The sequence below is a fragment of the Girardinichthys multiradiatus genome, chromosome 6 (assembly GCF_021462225.1).
Source record: "Girardinichthys multiradiatus isolate DD_20200921_A chromosome 6, DD_fGirMul_XY1, whole genome shotgun sequence".
NCBI lineage: Eukaryota > Metazoa > Chordata > Actinopteri > Cyprinodontiformes > Goodeidae > Girardinichthys > Girardinichthys multiradiatus.
The window spans coordinates 38,443,260-38,462,972 of NC_061799.1; the positions used below are offsets into that span (position 1 = coordinate 38,443,260).

The 19,713-nt window shown below is 39.9% G+C and overlaps 1 protein-coding gene across 1 annotated transcript in view; it reads right to left on the reverse strand.

The window, feature by feature from the left end:
* Nucleotides 1-19,713, reverse strand: part of lig1 (ligase I, DNA, ATP-dependent) — an 82,926-nt gene that overhangs the window by 62,791 nt on the left and 422 nt on the right. The window contains exons 2-7 of the mRNA XM_047368607.1: nucleotides 18,076-18,144; nucleotides 16,019-16,181; nucleotides 12,289-12,454; nucleotides 7,408-7,545; nucleotides 454-834; nucleotides 185-293 (exon numbers count right to left, since the gene is read on the reverse strand). Coding sequence (XP_047224563.1) covers nucleotides 185-293; nucleotides 454-834; nucleotides 7,408-7,545; nucleotides 12,289-12,454; nucleotides 16,019-16,181; nucleotides 18,076-18,144 — 1,026 coding nt within the window. The remainder of the gene's footprint in view (nucleotides 1-184; nucleotides 294-453; nucleotides 835-7,407; nucleotides 7,546-12,288; nucleotides 12,455-16,018; nucleotides 16,182-18,075; nucleotides 18,145-19,713) is intronic.

Sequence of the window (19,713 nt, forward strand, 5' to 3'; positions counted from 1 at the left end):
TGGGTTATATTGGACCTTCAAATTATCCTGATTGTAGCTGAGCTGTAAATCTTAAGGACCTAATGGAAACGAAGTCCAGTCCATTGACACTCCACCTATTGTGTAGAAATGATCTACACCGAACAGCTTCTTTGTAGATACTACAGCAAACCCAAAGACAGCTTCCAGTCACAATTTGTCTCACCCTTTGGTGTCTTTCTGTTCCTCCTCAGAGTTCTTTCTCTCTGCACTCATCTTTTTCTCTCCTTCATTCTTCTCTGGTTTATCTGTCTTAACTCCAGCTTTCCTGGGAGCTAACAAAGGCAAAAAAAAAAAAAAAAAACAGAAAAGGTGAGTGTGGAGCAAGGGTTTGACAATGGGATGAAATTTGCTGTCTTCTTGCACTGAAAAGCGCAGCACATTTTTAAGAGACGTTTTTAATGCAAGTACAGAGCAATGCAAATTCCTTCTCACCAAAGAAACTGCTGATTGGGGGTTTCTTGGCTGGCTCCTTATCTTTCTGCTCCTTTGCCTCTTTCTGCTTTTTTTCATTCATTTGACTTTTTGGGCTCCCTGTGTCTTTCGTGTCCTTTTCAACCACCTCCTCTTTGGCGATGGCAGGCCCTTTCTCATCATCTGTCTTCTCCTTTGCTTTATTTTTCTTTCCCGCCCCCTCAGCTTTCTTTTCTGTCTCATCAGAGATCTTTTCTTCTACCTGCTCCTCCTTCTTCTTGGCCTTCTCTCCTTTTTCTTTCTTCTTGTTCTCCACCTCCTCGTCTGGGCTGTTAGCCTCAGCCGCTGCCTTTTCAACCTTTTCTTCCTTTGCTCCCTCCTCCATGGGTTCATCGGTGTTCCCTACACAAGGGAAGACAGAAAGGGAGTGAAGTCATTGAAGAGATAAATGCCAGCAGGTTTAACTGAGGGCAACCATTTCTTTTCATTATTTATTTTTTTGTGAGGCCATGTTTGAAGCTACTTTCTTCTTCAATAAACGCTGCAGGTGATATTTCTGAGCTTTCCTCTTCACCCGAGACACTCAGGTAGGAGGGGAAATTACTATTGACAAACTTGTAGCACAGACTCCCAGCAGACAGATGGGGTCATGGTACTGGCTGGTTGAGAAGACAGACATAAATCTTTAATTTTCTCAGCTACACATTAAATTAAAGCCAAAGACGACTGAATTTAACACTCCTATCAGGAATTTATCAGAACACGTTCAAAAAGATTGTCTGAAAAGGTGAAAACACAACAGAGTAGCAAGATAAATCAGAAAGCATAATGCTGTCAAAAAGTATGTCCCCCTCTTACAGATTTTTTTCAGTTTTTGCTTTTTAGTTCATTTAAATGTTTTATATCATTAAACAAAGATAATGTGAGTAAATACAAAAAAGCACTTTTCAAATGAGGATTTAATTCAAGAGTAGAAAAAAAGAGCTATCCAAACCAACCTTCCACAACATGTCAAACAGTAATTGGCACCTAAACCTGAAAACTGATAAAGCCACCCTTCCAACAACTGCCAATGAGTCTTTTATGTCGCTTCATTTTGTCATTTGAGAAATTCAAATAAGGACTTGTGGGTGTGCTTCGGATCACCGTCTTGCTGCCTTACTCAGGTGCGCTTGATCTTGTTGGGAGCCCAGCCAAGGGTTACAATATGGATAAACATGGACTCTGAACTGTACATAATCAAAGGTCGGTATGAACAATTCTGGAACCATCAAAATAAATCACATAAACCTACTTCTAACATAGCCCAGGAAGAGAAGGAGTCAGAGCTGGAATCTCTCACCTAAGGGCACGTTCCCCACTCCGCTCAGTCTCATTCCGGCTGCAGACAGCGGCTAATGGAGGGACCAGATTGCATGTCAGCTGAAGGCCTTGAAAATGGAGGGCGAGTAAGGCTTCTACTTCAAAGAATCCTTGGATGCAGGAGTGACTACGATCACGCTGACTGTATGTAACAACGTTGCAGTCATTCATTCATTCATTCATTCATTCATCTTCTATACCGCCTATTCCATAGTTGGTTACGGGGGAGCTGGTGCCCATCTCCAGCAGTCTACGGGCGAGAGGCGGGGTACTATGGAAGCAAATTGTTACCATATTTCAAATGAAAAAGCATTTCCAGAAATGCTTTTTCATTTTAAGAATGTGGCTGCATTATTTGACCCATGAATAAAATTAGTAATCAATCATCCTATTTGCATTTTCTTCTTCATGACTGCACATTTTATGCCATAATCAAAAAGAAAACAAAGCAGACATTGCTTTTTCGTTTTCGTGGTCTGCCCGCAAAGTACTGCCCAGAACTCGAAAACGAAAAAGCATTCCGAGCTGCGGGCGCAGCAGAGTGACGTCAGCAGCCGCTCTTCCTCAGCTCCCTGCTGACCGAGCTACCCATCTTGTTCGGTAGGGGGCGCCGTGCACGTCTGCAGTGCATTACATTGCAAACGTGCCGAGAAATTGATTGAATTGCAGCAGGGCCGAGCTCAATTTGTGGCAGTGGCAGGCAGAACTGGTAGTTCTGGTGGCAAAACTGGTAGTTCCGCCACAGCCTGCCACCGAAGCTGCCACCGAAGCTGCCACAGTCTGCCGCAGGGTGGCAGGGGATTCCGCAAGGATGCCAGAATGTGCCACACCGGCCGTAAACGCTTGCCAATGTGGTTGCCGCTGTTTTTGTGGAAGCTGATGCTGATTATCGGCAAATGGGTTGTCATTATTGTTATAGCCTGTTACCTTTAAATAATGATTTCATTATTGATTATTATTTAATAAACAGCTTTAGAACCATAACATAAGGTGATTGTATTTACTTGACATGGAAAATAAATAGCACTATGTGTATGTGTGACGCGTTGAAAGGATGACGAAGATTTATTGCACAAACAGCCGGTTTATTATAGAGCACGAGCGGCTATTCTGAATCATCACTCACAGAAAATTATAAATAAATGCTTAAAAACACGCTGGATGTCCCAGGCCATAAGTCTGCCACGAGGGTGCCACAGTCTGCCACCAGAACTACCAGTTCTGCCTGCCACTGCCACAAATTGAGCTCGGCCCTGCTGCAATTCATTCAATTTCTCGGCACGTTTGCAATGTAATGCAATGCAGACGTGCACGGCGCCCCCTACCGAACAAGATGGGTAGCTCGGTCAGCAGGGAGCTGAGGAAGAGCGGCTGCTGACGTCACTCTGCTGCGCCCGCAGCTCGGAATGCTTTTTCGTTTTCGAGTTCTGGGCAGTACTTTGCGGGCAGACCACGAAAACGAAAAAGCAATGTCTGCTTTGTTTTCTTTTTGATTATGGCATAAAATGAGCAGTCATGAAGAAGAAAATGCAAATAGGATGATTGATTACTAATTTCATTTATGGGTCAAATAATGCAGCCACATTCTTAAAATGAAAAGGCATTTCTGGAAATGCTTTTTCATTTTCAAATTTTACATTTCAAATTGAATTTTGGTATCTATTTGCTGGGGCATATTTTGAAACATGGTGTCGGATAACAGAGATTCGTGGCTTCATTTTATTTTTGACGGTAATGTTCCAGTCAAATAAGCATGATATATTCCTTTTCAATATCCGTTTGCCCACTTCATGTTGTCAGACAGGTCCTAGTTAAATGATTTCAGGTCTGGCAGTAATCAGACCTGGGTGAAATTGAACTCAGCTTTCCAAATAACATAGTTAATCACAGTTATGTCATGATTCATAAGGGCGATTTTTACTTTGTTTGCATAGGGCCAGATAGGTTTGGATAGCATTTTTCTCCTCAGTCAATTATATCAAAAATTTTAAGACTGCTTTTGTATTAAGCTTGGTCATGTCTGACAAAGAAATTAGTTTGATGATCTATAAACATCCAAATATGACCAAAAGCAAAACCATGAGAACCTTGTAAGGGGGTAAATGCTTTCTACTGGACAGTCTATATCCAGAACCGACGAATTGTCAAAACACAGAACAACAAATGGGGCAAAGTGAAAAGCAGCAGTAGTGCAGTGGATGCTGTACAAAACGTATCTCTAATGAGTGGTAGAAGAGAAGCACCAAGAAGCTTCTCCTATTTATCAGGGAGATTAAAGGTACATTTACCAAAATCTGTTAATCACTGCAGCAGAACTGCTTGTTTTCCTAACTGAATTACAAAAAGGCTTCCACAGGAGATATCTGGGGGCGCTCCCAGAGTCATGAGGATAGCAGCATTCACTTTGAGAATAGCGGCCATAACTCTCCTACTCTGTATCAAACTATAGAAAATAGCTGAAGTGCTTCAGGCCCCGGTCCTTACAAGCAGCAAAAATCGACATCACCGGGTTGAGAGGTTTGGACCCTGGCTTAGCTGTCAAGAGTGGAAATGTTCCCCCTGGCTTTACAAGACTGATCTTTGTAAGAATGTAAATAAATATTTAACAGATATAGATAAAGAAAACAAAGCAGCACACATTGTTGATATGTTTTAATAACTTCAATAAATTGCTGTTATTAAACATGTTAACAGCAAGATCATGACCTGTTTTTACAGATATGTTCACCAGTCCAGTGTACTTATTTTCAGCTCTGTTTTGATACTGCACTTGTTAAAGATCACGTCTGCTGTTGGGTTCTGTGTCGAGTTAAAAGGAGCCTATCTTCAGGCTTTTGGATGAGAGGTGAAACATCTTCAAGAAACAAGAGAAGAAGTCCAGTTGCCTTCTATTTGAGCACTTTAAGTCAGTTAGTCAGGTTCACTATAATTTACAACAGGAGTGCACCCAAGAAGAACTAAATCCAAAAGCTGCCTCAACAAAGTATTCATTTAAATGGAATAAACACACTTGTGCAACCAGATTATAGCAGCTTGTTGTTTATGTTTTTATGAATCTCTTTTTTATTTTGTACAGGTTATAATCACATCTAATTTTGAAAATATTTATCATAACATAAATATGGCATCGTAACAAGTACATTTGTTTTAGATCTGTTAATCTTCTGATTTAAAAGAAAACATTAAGTAATAAAAACTACTGGGTAAATGAAATAAATGCCGGTGATCAGATTTTCAAACATCAGGCCTTGCTGCTGAAAAAGTCGTATTTCAGCAAGTTATGACCGAATCTGGAATAAACGTTTACATTTTGCCACGTCAACAAAGCTGATGCATTGTAATTATTACGCCAGAAGCTGCAGGATGAGTCCATTAAAAACAAAAATAAGTGAATCACAGAAGAAATAAAGGGCTGCAGTGGGACGACCATTCGCGGTGTGTTAAAAGGAACAAAAAGGATTTGGAGAACAATATGGGGAAAAAAAATCAAGTAAGTTTGTGGATGTCTTTTCTCCCTTTTTTAATGATAATTTTAGCTCTCTTCTAAGAGCACGAACCCTGGCACCAAGAGGAAAACAACGATAAAAACACAATGCTCTTATACATAGAAAAGACCTTGGATTTCAGCTTTTAGAAACAAAAGCACAAAGGAATGCGCAGACTCTGAAGCACGACACTTTAATTTATTTTTGCCAAAATAAAACGAAAACAAAACAAGTGGTCTTATTCTTCTCTAGGCTTTAAGTCTATAAAAAAAAAAAAAAAAAGATTTAACCATGATTTGAATTATCTACTAACAACTGCTTGGTTGTTATCCTTTCTCACTCTTCCCATCCATGGTATAAATGGAGCAACAACAACAAAAATTGCCCTCAGGAAGCTTCTTAATTCCCCTTATCCTTTGTAAGCCTTGGTGAGAGGGTATAAACACCAGCAAATTAAAAGATAAAACAATGACATGGCTGGATTATTGTATGTCAGGGAACAACCTAAGGATCCTTTGCAAGTCATTAATCCTCCTTTTTTTTTTTTCTCCAATTCATTCAGCAAAAGGAAATTTACAGAAAAATATAAAAGGAGATGAATGTGACTTCAAAACGTTTTTCTCTGTCACACCAGCAGCCCAGACTGCTGTACAAAATACGAGCGACACGCATCTCCGAGATGCAAGCAGAAAAAAATGGTTTTAATGATTACCATCTGATGAATTCTCATAACTGCATTTTTTCCTTTTGATCGCCTGGTCTTTTAGTCAATCCAATTAATTTCTCATGGAAGGCTGGAGAAGCTTGTAAATGCTAGATAAAAGAAACATCAATGGTATCACATCTCATGCAAGAATTGTGACACTTGTTTTGTTTTCCTTGTGTTTGAATTTTAAGACACCGTGCCTTGCAGAAGTCTTCTCAGCCCTGGAACTCATCCACATTTTGTTGCGTTAAAACACAAAACGTCCGTGTTTTTTTCTTTAACGGATCAACACAAAGTAGTGAAGTGGAAGGAAAAGGACACACGCTTTTCACAATAAACGTACAAAACAAAAGAATGACGTGGATTTGTATTTAACCCCCTTTAACCCTGCCCAGATGTTCCGTGAAGGCCTCAAAGGTTTTTTAGAGAATATAGGTGAAAAAACACCATCATGAAGACAAAGGAACACTCGAAGTAGTTCCAGGGTAGTCGTAGCTTTTACTGTCATTATAAACTTGTTCTTAAGTTTTTTATTTTTCTTAATTATTAAGTATTTTAAACATTGTGACACTGTATTTTATAAAGTCTTGTATTGTTGTTCTGTATGAGTTTTGACATATGTTCTCACAAGCCTCAGTGAGACTAGCTATATAAATAAAAGTTTAATTAAAAAAATACGTCACATACCATTAAATTACAGGTTCTACTCTCTTATTGCACTAAAAGAAAAATAAATAAGTAACGAATCAATTATTTTTAGGCTGAAAGCGACGTTAGGTTACACAACTATATGCCAAGCTTGAAAGAGCACTGAGAACTCAATCGATCATCTGAACAGCTAAGGCAAGGACAGCATTAAGCTGAGGAGGACCTGCAGTAATTCAAAGCCCAGGTGGGAGAGTCAGTGGACAGGACAACTATTAGTGGTGCACTTCACAAACCCGGCCTTTATTGAAGGGTGGCAAAAGGAAAGCACCCATAAGTCTGATTAGCAGTTTACCGCAAGCTATGCATGGAACACAGCCAAAAGGTGGAAGAAATTGTTCTGGTCAGATGAGACCAAAACTGAACTTTGTGACCAAAAATCAAAACTAGCTTTGCAAAGAAGAAAGGGGGGTGAGGAGGCTGAATACAAATGCATGGAAAACCCACATATAATTTTCTTCAATTTAAATGAAATCTGCTTTACTTCTTCTTGGTCCATCACACAACAATGCCACCAAAACACACTGAAGGTTGCGGTTGTAGTTTAACAGTATCAATAAAAGAAATGGAGAAATGATTGTGTGCACAGGTTTTTAATAAACTACTCAATGTGTTGCCTTATTTTTGCCCCTACTTCCCTTTGCTCACCTGGGCCCTCCAGACCTACCCAGGATGTGACCCCTGTTATCAGGCTGGCTGCAGAGGAATAAAGCATACCTGCGCCGCTGACACCGCTTTCCACACGGGGTCGTTTGTTTTGCTGACCCTGCTCCTCCGCAACCTCCGACTCCCCTTTCCGACTCTCGCTGCCGCTCTCGCTCTCATCCAGCTTCCTCTTGGGGAGCATCTTCCTCGCTGCACACATCAGGAGTGGAATTAAATTAAGAGAGAGACAAAAAAAAATATATAAATTAGAAAATAATGAAGTGAAGGGGGTCCCAGATGAAATTATGCCATGATTAAACAGAGAGAAATGTGGAGATGGAAAACAGGATGACTCTACTCTCTGACTGCAGATGTAGGCCAACAAAAAAAAGGGGGAGAGTGTCACAGATACGTACGTTTGGTAATGAAAACACTAATTCCACCTAGAAAGATATTATGCATCCAAGCAGCTTGCAGTTCCAATGTAATTTCCTCTATAATTGTATGCAAAAGCAGTGCTTGGGGGCAAATTTGGTTTTCGTTCCACATCTGCTTCTGTTTTGCTTCTTGTTAAGATTCTAGCAAAGGTACCACTGCTTGTTGTTTTTCTTCCAGATATCATAATGAAAGCATTAACCCGGGACATTAAGAATGCAATTTCAGGTCGAATTAGTGTGTTGCTTTAATGCGATGGCTTCCCCGGCAGTGATGGCGACAGGCACGCCTGTTATCAAGGGGCAAAGCACCAAACGCTGAAAGCAAATTGCACAGCCATCCAACACTGAGAGAACAAGACGATGAAAAGAGAATGAGCAGATTTTATTTTGGTGAAAGAAGTTGCTTTCCTTAATGAAAACAAAGCTGAAGTGTTATAAAATGTTTAACTCCAAGCAGCTTACATTTTCTAACTAAAAGCTTACCTTGCAGGTGTGAAGCAGAAAAGAAATGCAAGCAAAGAGATCCTAATTAAAGCACTTTCCAATTTATATTTATTGCAAAAAACTGGGCAATGCAAACACACCTCTCCTGTTGTTAAATGTTTAAGCTAGCATGCGCTAACTCAACCTATAAAAGAATAAACTCCACATATGCATGAGCTGTTCAGAAATGAAAACTTCAAAAGGGAACCAAATTGAATCAGTGAAAAATCAGCAGTAATAAAAGGACAGCAACACTCTGCTGGTTCGGTCCAGTCAGCAGAAAGAGAACATTGCAAGAACAACGCATCGGTAATAACGTTATTATCATAATGCAAATACTTGCAGAAATAAATGATAAAAGCTCGAGGAGGGGGCGTACTTGTGATTCAGCAGATAGGATTAATGAGAGACGGTGAAACACCATCGAGTCTAAAGGTTGTCAATGGGAGACGGTCCAGGGAGGCAACAAATACATGAAACAAGAACAGTTCAGCGCCTGCTAAGCTGTTTCTGTTCAATAAACTTTTAATGATCTCAGCTTGAGATTAATGTCTTGTTTTTCCCATCAATGTGAAATCATTATTACTTGCACCCATTAGGCTCCTGCTAACAAGCGATCAAGTCAGGCAGCTCCCCCCCTGCTGGTGTCAAAGTTCAAAATGTTTCAGCCATGCTGAAGTTTGGTCTAGGGTTGGGTGATGTGGGTTCCATTACAGTGTCTATAAAGCTTTTCAGGTCCTTGAACCTTTTCACATCTCGTCACCTTACAACCATAAAGGTCGGTGTGTTTTATTACTGTTTAGACCAACACAAAGTAGAGCATAATTTGAAAAAGAAAATGCTAAATGGTTTGTTAAATTCTTTAGAAATAAAAAGTGTGGTGTTCATTTAAATTCAGCCCTTGAGTAAACACTTAGTAGAACCATTTTTCACTACAATTACAGCTTTGAGTCCTCAGGAGTACGTCTCTGTCTGTCAGAAAGTATTTGTGAACATCAAGTCTTGCCTCCGATTCTCAGGTGGACTAAAGAGTGAACTTTGACTGGACCATTCTCACCCTTGAATATTCTTTGAGCCAACTCATGCAATCATAGGTCATCCTGTATGTTTAGGGTCATAGTCATGCTGGAAGGTGACCCTTCACCCCAGGCTTACGCACTTTGCAGTCCCTCACAGGTTTTCTTTCAGGAATGTTCTGTATTTAGCTCCATCCGTCTTTTAATCAACTTTGATCAATTTTCCTTTTCTTCATCTAAGAAAAGCATTCCATAGCATGATGCAACCACCACCATGTTTTACTGTAGCCTTTTGCTATGTACCACTGTTTATTCCAGAATAAACTGTTCTATATTTGTATCATCTGACAAGGGCACATTCTGCCTCGATTGCCCAGTCCCCTACATGGCTTGTGACACACTGTAAACAGGATTTCATATTCATTTCTCTGTCAACTCTTCCATCAATGTCTGATTTGGGGAGTGTACAACCTAAGCTGTGGATCTCTGCAGCTCCTCACAAGTTACCACAGGCTGCTTAGCCTGGTTCTCTGAATAATGCTCTCTTTGGAGAGCCTGCCAGTTTAGATGGACAGCCATGTATTGGTATTGGTTGCAGTTGTGCCATACTCCTTCCATGTTTAGATGATGGAGTGAACGCTGCTCCGTGAGATGTTCAATGTTTGGGATATTATTTTATAAGGTCACCCTCCACAACCTTCTACCTGACCTGCTGTGTTCCTTGGTCTCACTAGTGTTATGGATGTATGATTCTGTGGCCTTTTCCAATCATCTCTTTGCTGCCCTAATTAAATATCTCTGCCCTTGTTGCTTACCTGCTGCACCGCTCACTGCTACAGTTTACACAACACATAGTCAAGGATAAACTGATACAAGAGGATGACGCCCTTTAGGAGGGTTAAGAACAGGCCTAGATAAAAACAGGACTCCCAGTCCATTCTTTGCTCCTCTCGGTTCATCCCTAAGATGGGCTGAGGGGGGCCCGGTACCGAAGGTGAATGTCACTCTGTATCTGTTTAATTGTATACTCTGTACACTGGTCATTTTGGCATTAAATCTTGATTTTATACTTGGCCATTTCTCATTATTACACAAGGTAAATACTTTGCTGGTTTTACTGGTTGGGTCTCGGAACTGGAGAGAAACGGACCCGGTGGTGCACAGGGAGGAAAGAGAGTAAAAACTCCCATTTTACAACACTAGTGCTCTCTAGCAAGCCTCAGAGTCCCGCACAAAACAGCTAGATTAATTCTGACATTAGATTACACACAGATGGATCCGTCTGACAACCATTTACTAACTAAATGACTTAAAGGCAGCTGGTTGCAGTGGGTTTCATGTGTTTGTTTATGACATTAAGCCACAAGTGACTGTAAATGCTAAATGTGCAAAAGTTCAAAAGGTATAACTACTTTTGATGGGCACTACTTTATCACAAAAAGTATAAATATTTCCATCAACCCACAAGCAAAATGATGTAAATGATGGTATATTGACACCATATGTCATTTGGATACACACTGATCCTGATTAAACTGCATTTGAAAGGTTTCTCGACCTATTGCTCTTATCCTGATAAAATTCCCAATATCATACAGCATGAGTTATTTAACAGAGACTAATATGTGTTCCAGCTGTCAATGGCCGCAAAATTGTCTAAGAAGATCAATAAAGACTGTGTTTGTGTTCTGACTCCTTATACTGCAAGTCAAATTACCATTAAAGGAGAAGGAGCTACTGAGTATGGCTGGCTGCTGACAGTGATTGAACAGAACATTAGTGCACCGTGGTATTTACTGGGGAAAGTGGTCATCTAAAGCAGCGATTCCTAACCTGAGAGGAAGTTTAATGTTGCACAGAACTGGCCTTTTCTGCAGCATATTTACTCAAGCAGATGCAGCAAACTTGGGTGCAAATTGAAATAGAGCTGGAAACAGGGAGACAAGGTAGCTGACTAAGTGCAGCAGCTCTGTGTGCAGGTAGAGATGCACTGATCAACCGAACACTGATCAGAATCTGACAGTTTTTACTGAAAAAGAAAATAATAATAAAAGAAATTTGATTTTTTTTCCCTAATTATTAAATGCATCAAAATTAGGATTTTCCAGCACTTCTGAACTATATGCTCAACAACTCACGGTGTGTACTTTTATGTAATGTGAGTTTAATAACAAAATGAGCTAAAGGTAGGGGACGTATGTTTAATGCATAAATGAGGACAACATGTCCAGAAGATTCTTTCATTATCTGATGGATTCCAAACTTCTACCTCAACAAAATGCTGCATGTTTTTTTTTTTATTTTATATGCTGCAGTGGTTAGAAAAATAAAATTATATAAAAAATAAATTAAATTAAATAAAAAATTGGCAGATCGGGGGTAAAAGAATAGACAAGTCTTTAGGCACGGATCTACAACAGTCAACTTTACAACGAACACTCATCAAAAGAATGTTATTACACGGATCGCATGTTTGTAAAAAGGCTTCTGCAAGTTTCATTAAGCTTAAAGACATTTTAAGGACCATTATGATTTAAATTCAAGACCCATATAAATTATAAGACAAAAATAAAAATCACTTGACATATCTACCCGATCGCTTTTATTTAACTGATTTGATAACTTCAGCAGGCTGAATATAGGTTTGTCCACTGCTGTTTTTCAGAATGCTTTTACACATAGGTTTCCAGACTTGAGACTTTTTAGCAGACTTTTCCAGGCAACAGTACATAGAAAACCCCTATAATATGCTTTTGTGGGTCTTGAAGATTTGTTGCAGAATATTAATCTAACCGTAAAGTTTCTGAGAAAAAAAAAAAAACAACCTAGAAAAAAAATATATAATGGCATTTTGTGGACAAAAGTACAACTTTAAAATTAACTGCATATTATTGCAGGCATTTGTTTATGAAATGTATTGCTTTTTAAGACACTGCAGAAAAAAAAAAAAAAAAAAAGAACTTGTTTGTAATTTGCATGGGTGCATTTAAGAAAATTCCCTCAGATTGGATACTGACCAGTTTTGCGTTTCACAATTCCAGATGGGGAGATGGAACTGGGAGTGCTGGGCGTCCCTGGAGAAGCAGAAGAGGCTGGAGTGGATGGAGTTGCGGGGGTTACAGGTGTGGATGGGGCTGGCGTGGGAGACAATGGGGTGGGAGCAGCCTTGAACACATCGTCCGTCTGGAACAACAAACAGAAGTATCAGCAATCGTTACTACAAGGGATGGGCAACACTGACAACAGCTTTTATTCTAATCACCAATCAGTTTGGGTTGAAGTTATTTAAATAGCTTATAAAGAATGTATAATGTAGTAGAATGATGGCCATTCTAGGCTGAATTCAGCTTCAAGCACAACAACCCACACATGCAGCTAAAGTCGCAAGACTTCCACATGAATTTGATGCAATGCAATCTGTTTTTGGCAACATAAAGAGGTGAACAGACGCTACGAGGCAGCAAATCAACAGAAAACAGCTCTATATATTGTGTATTTATTAGATCCATACACATTTGTTTGCAAAGAGTGCTATGCAAATATAATCTGCACTGTACCACAGATGTGTCATTTGTTCCTGTGCAGACAGAGCGCAACTACAAACAGGTGACTGTATAATCTCTGACTTTAGAAAATGAAACTGATTTACTGAACGAATACACGGACTGAGGGCAGATTGAACACAAAAGCTTCTCTGCAGACGACCCATTTTCTAACAGGAAAATCAAATATATGTCCAGAGGAGACAAAGCGTCTCATGCAAGCCGATGCACAGATCAGATTCAGCTGGAGTGCAAATGATCATATTTACTCAGATCAGATCTTAGCCCTCGGTCATTTTAAATCAGCCTAAATTTATGCTGCTTGTAGTCTTAATGAATTAAGCATCACAAGCAATTGCCAGAACATTCATCAATAAAACAAATCTTTTCAGAGGGTTATTTTATTTAAATTCTCAGTTTAGAGATTTCTGTGATTAAACAGTAAGAAAATCATTCATGAATAAAAGAAAACAGCTCACTGGAAAACCTTTAGCTAGCAGGTTGGAAACTACCTCTCAACCTCTCCTAATCATACTCATGTCTGAACACCAGGGTTATTTTCACATAAACTGTTGTTTCCACAAACACACCTTTCAAACTGGTAATTAGACATAATGGCAATTTAGCTGCTGCCTAACAGGGAGAAAACGAAGACCCTGCTGCAGGTGACCAGGATCGAGGCAGTAGGTACAAGGTTGTTTATCCCACATTCAAATCTAATTAGAATCCAAACCAGGAGAAATGGAAGCTGCAATGGTAGAGCTAAAGGGAAAAAAGGCTTTAATGTGAAATGATTTTCAGACTGTTTGGAATAAAGTGTAAAGAGAGTTTGGTTGTGCAGTCCTCATGTGCCGTGTTTATTTGGAGACGTCTTGCCACCATGTCCTGTAAGGCATTTTTTTTCTGGGTTTGCTGCGACCTTCTGCAACCAAAACCAGAGTCTTCATCTCAGCAGAAAGTTGAGCTTGCTCTTACGGCAGGCTGAGCGCCGCTCGGCTCAGACCCTGCTTGTGGTTATCATGGTCAGGATCTGAAGATGCATTTGATAAGAGGAAGGTGTCTGGGTTGGGCACCTCAGGCTCTCAGCTCTCGTTTTTGCTGATGTAGTAGTTCTATTGGCATCTTCAGGAAAAGATCTCCAGTGTGCACTAGAATAGTTTACAACAGAGTGTGAGACAACCAGAATTTTTTGGCAGGCCATGAATCTCAACCACTAAAGTGTGGACTGCTCCCTACAGGTTGAGGGTGACTCTGTTCAAGTATCAGGGTGTCTTGTTTACATATGACAGTAAGCTGGATCTAAACACCCTGAACCTGTCAGAACCTGATCTGTAGAAACGGCAGACCATCAAGCACCTACATAGAGTGGCTCTGTTGCCCTGGAGTAAAGCTGCTGCTTCTATGCATCAAAAGGAGTCCAATGGAGGCGGTTGAGTCTCTGATTAGGATAACACCTGAACACCGCCCTTTAGAGGCTTTCTGGCCACATTACACTGAGGAGACCGTTGGAGAGCTAAAGCCTTTGATGGAGGCACTGGTAATTCCTTCTAGTATGGGAACACCTTCGGATTCCCATAATGAGCAGCAGTGTCAATGGGTATAAGGGATGTGCGAGTTTCCCTCATAATCTTTTTCTCTGAAAACACAAAAATCTGTTCTTCTCATTCCAACCAGTTAGGAAAGAAAATGCATTGCATGGACGTCTAAAAAACACCAAGGAAATGATAACACACTCGATTCTGTTTTATGTGTGGAAACCAATTCCTTGTGTGCAACAAATCAGCAGCTGGTCAAATTCCATTCAAGTCTGTAAAATTACCAGTTGAAGCTGTAGCCCTTGGCCATCTGTAGACGTTTATTAAAAATGAGGAGGATTTCCGCCCTACAAGGTTTATTTTAACACAAAAAGCCTCTTTGTGACCCTACGTTCAAGTGCACTTGGGTTATACAGCAAGCACTCCAGCAAGCCAACCTCTAACAATAACATTTCTGGAGTGGCCTACTCAAAGTCTGGATTTAAATCAAATTACGATGCTGTGGCACGACCACAGACAGGCATTCATGCTTAAAAACCCACCTATGTGGCTGAATTAAAACCATTTCCAAGGATGGGGGGGGGGGGGGGGGGGGGGGGGGGGGGGTTTCAGATATAGGGAGCATTTTTCCACATAGGGCCGGGGCAGTTTGGATTGCTTTTCTGCCTCCTTAAAAAGAAATCATCGTTGGAAAACTTCATTTGCTATTTACTCAGGATATCTATGTCTGATATTAAAACTGGTTTGATCATATGAAACATTTAAGTACAACAAAATCACAAAAACAGAAGAAATCTGTAAGCAATCAAAAGCTTTTTCACAGCACTATAATAGCAACGGCTACGTCAAGCACCTTATCTCCTTCAAGCCTCATTTTATTACACCTTTTATAGTTATAAATCTGTTACTGGTCTATAAACTGTCTTCTGAGTTGATTTTGGACACCCTTTAACATTGTTCAGAGGAGCAATTAGACATCAGTAAATTCAACCAATAGATAAATTGCAGACAGAAGCAGTTATCATGTGCCGACTGATATTATCTCTACTGGAGATGCTCGGCTGCCAACAGGACAGGAGAGGATGTATTATTACCACCTGGCCACACATAAACAAGCAGAGAGGTGGGTCACACCGAATAACCTCGCATATCCATCACAATCTCTTCTCTCTGAGAGAAAATAATGAATAATTGCAGACACGTCACCCCACAAAGCGAGCAGGGCGGTTGAGAGGAGTGTTTATCACATAACAGGTGGTTGAATGTGAACCAAAGCTGATAATCAGGTCTTTTCAATATGGGGCTTATTGACAGTGATGTGTAACAGTGATGTGTAACAGTGATGTGTAACAGTGATGTGTAACAGTGATGTGTAACAGTGATGTGTAACAGTGATGTGTAACAGTGATGTGTAACAGTGATGTGTAACAGTGATGTGTAACAGTGATGTGTAACAGTGATGTGTAACAGTGATGTGTAACAGTGATGTGTAACAGTGATGTGTAACAGTGATGTGTAACAGTGATGTGTAACAGTGATGTGTAACAGTGATGTGTAACAGTGATGTGCCCCATCACTAAATAAACAAGTCCAATGATAAGCCTAAGGGAGCTCTTCATTACAGCAGATTCAGCCCCAGTGGATTAATTATAGAGTAAAACGTGTTTTACCTTCTTGGTTTTAGCAGGAGCTCCTTTGTCGCCTTGTGCTTTTACAATTGGCGCCTCGTCTTCATCACTGTCCACGATTTGACGGCTGCGCTTGGCGACCTTCTTAATAGGCGAATCGGCTTCCTGAAGGCCGTTCTGCACCTTCAGGGGGCTCTTGACAGGCCTGGAAACAGGCACAGACAGGCTGTTAACGGACATAAACAAAGCAATACGCTCGATTCACGAAGAGGCGTGGAACAGCATGACGACAACGCGCTGAAGCAGGGACCTAAAAGAAAACGGTATTGTCACCAGCAAAAGCTGTAAAAAAAGAAAACAATCAAACCAGAGCCAGAGTAATAAACGAAGAGAGGTCACAGCAATGATGAGAGGATCACTGCGTAAGGCGAGTCAATTAAAGTGAGTTTAAAGACATACTTTAAAGATTACACACTACAGATAATGAACACCATCATCGAGGCAGCTCGAGGATGAGCAGCACAAGTTCTCTTTTTTTCCCATAGCATCTACTAATAATTAATGATTCAAAAAAATTTAATAAAATCATGCATCTACAGAGAACTGTCATCCCACCATAACTGCAAATGTTGATGAGCTTTTAACGCCAATGTGTGCTAGAAAATGAGCTTACACACTCATGCAGTTTAGTCCAGTTTCATTCCCATTGGGATGGTACTCCCAGTTAGCCAATTTACACTACAAGTATTTGTTTTTCTACTTTTTCATGTACATGAACTTTGATGACCTTCTATTCTTAATCTATAAGATCCAGTTTGTTGTTGGACCCACTGCTGCCAGCAACAGCAGCTTTAACCATTCAGCAAACATCTTCCACATGGTTTAGGGGGATGTTCATGGTTAGATGTTCTATTTCAGTTTGATCAATGGATTTAAGTGTGAGAGAAAACAAATAGGAAATGGCTGTTTTTACTTTTTTATGTACATGCTCTATAGACCAGTCTGTCAGTTAAAGTATAGATTCATTACACCCAGAGTAAAATGTATTCTATTATGTCTTATAGCTAATAAAAACCCAAAATCAAGTTTTTTGGACACATAGAATATTACAAAATACCAATAAATATTTTTAATACCGAAATGTTCATTTATGGCCTGGTAAATCATGGAGAAGAACGCTGACCAGACCGTTGCTCAGGAGACAGCCACTGATACCAACCACAAGAATGATAAGCCACAAAATGTAGTTAGAGGATGGTGGCACTTCAGACAGTGCTGTATCCAAACATGTTCATGGAAAGTTGAGTGGAAGGACCAAGTGTTCAGCCACCCCTAAAGCAGAGACGGCAGAAGCATCTTATCTGGGTCAGATGCTTAGAGGCTCAGGAAACCTTTGTAGGAAATTTTGAGTTAATTAGCCGATTAACTGTTTTACAATAATGCAATTTTCTAAGACACCAATTTTTAGGTTTTTATTATCTGCAAGCCTTAATCCTCAAAATTACAAGAAAATGTTTTTGTTTTAATAATTTTACTCTATTTTACCCAATCTACATACAATTTTCAACTGTGAGAGAAAGTGAGCGAAAATATTAAAACTTTGATTAGCTGTTCCAAATATAAGCAGTCTATATCCGACATTTGTCATGACTTGGGGGTATACAGGTAGACTGCTTCAAACTGAACATTTAGAGTACGGTTCCTTTATTGCTATACAGAAGCACAGCACTTTTAAACTCAAACAGGACTGAATAAAGAGCAGACGTTTCCTGTTTTTCAAGTCAGCTGGAGTTTTCCCATCATACACCTGAAAGTAAACATTAACTGCTTGAAAATTTCCAATTAGTCCTCTGTAGGGGCGATTCAATTCAAAATGTCATTACTACTTCAATAAAGCAACACATTGGACTCAAATTTCCTTAAAACGTTCCGCAGACAGTTAATTATGTGCATATTTAGACAAAAACTGACTGCAGCTTTGCTTTTGCGCTTCAGGTGAACACACCATGGATTTTCCTAAACTAGCCTCATCAGAAGCGTGAGTTTTGTAATCTGTTATTTATGCAATATGTGTGATTTAAAATGGATAGACAACTTACTTGTTCGCTGGTTCACCTGCAGTTTTCTTCAGGGTGTCCTTAACCTTGCTCTTGGGCTGAAAAAATGATCTAGCGGAGGAAAATGAGAAGGTAATTTAAGCACTCAAACAATTAATAACAACTTCATCAGTAAAATCCAATAAGTATATAATTATGAGCACTATTAAAATGATTGCACAAGCAGGTAATGTCTTACTGTAGGTAAAACAGACAAAGTTTTAGGACAACGTCGCTGACACAGATTCAGTGCATTGCATACTCATACAAATACCCAAAATGAGTCTGTAATTGTGATGTAAAATTAAAATGATGCAGGGCTGTAAAACTCTTCAAACTAAAAATCTGAAAAGTGTGACGGTTGTTTCTGTTCAGCCCCTTTACTCTGACATTCCTAAATAAAATCCAGTGCAACAGAGAACCTTAATGAGTCACCCAAATAGCAAATAAGGGTCCAAGAGGCACTGTTCACAATCCATCATTTGAAAATAAAAAGCGCAACAGCAAACCTACCAAGGCATGGCCGTCAACCTAAACTGACAGGCTGAGTTAGGACAGGAATAATAAAAGAAACAGCCAAGACGCCCGTGGGATCTCAGGAGGAGCTGCAGAGATCTACAGCTCAGGTTGGCCGGACAGCTATTAGTATAGCATTCCAAACATGTACCCTATATGGAAGAGCGGCAGAAAGAAAGCCACGAGATGCCCCACTGTGCGTGTGTGTGTCTGTCACAAGCCATGTAAGAGACACAGCGACACTGTGAAAGAAGGCACTATGGTCAAATGAGATCAAAACTAAATAATGAACCCTACATGGGATGATATAAATGAACACTGCACATCACCCCACAGTGAAATGAGGTGTGGGGATCCCTGCCTTCTGCATGGACAGAGAAGGCGATCAAAGGTGATTAGAAGATGAATGTAGGTAACTAGAAGACAATCATGTTAGAGGCTGTAAGAGACTTGAGGCTGGGGTGAAGGTTGGCCTTCAAGAAGACAATGATCTTTAATATACAGCCAGAGCTTCAATGGTCAAAGCACATTCTTGTCAGAATAGTACAGCCAAAACCCAGAGATTAATCCAATTAAGAATCTGTGGCAAGATTTGACAATGACTTTTCACAGACACTCCATCTGCAAAGAATGTGCGAGGATTTCAGTGTCTAAACGGTTGAGAAATACCCTAAAATACTTGCACCTGTAATGACAACCAGGTAGTTCTACAACATATAATATTGAATACAAATGAACGTCACGCTTTTCAGATTTGATGTAAAACATGTTGATAGCCATGTAGCATTTTGCTGGAGTAGATTCTCGCTCATCCATGACATGACAAAATCCCTAAGTAGAAAGTAACTGGACTTCTCTGTTCTTCAAGACACCAACCTTTCAGACAAAATGCGACCCAGTAGCATTTTCCTTTTACTAGACAATTATGGGCTACTTTGTGTTAATCTATCGGATTAAAACCCAATAAAACACATCGAACTTTGTTGCTAATGGGTGTATTAACCTCGCTAGCTTGTTTTACGACGTATTGCAGGACTAAGCATTAAAAAGCTTCTTCACAATTATTACTAACTAACAAATTACATCATTTTGAGCAGATAAGCGTCCAAGAGCCTTTTCTCGATG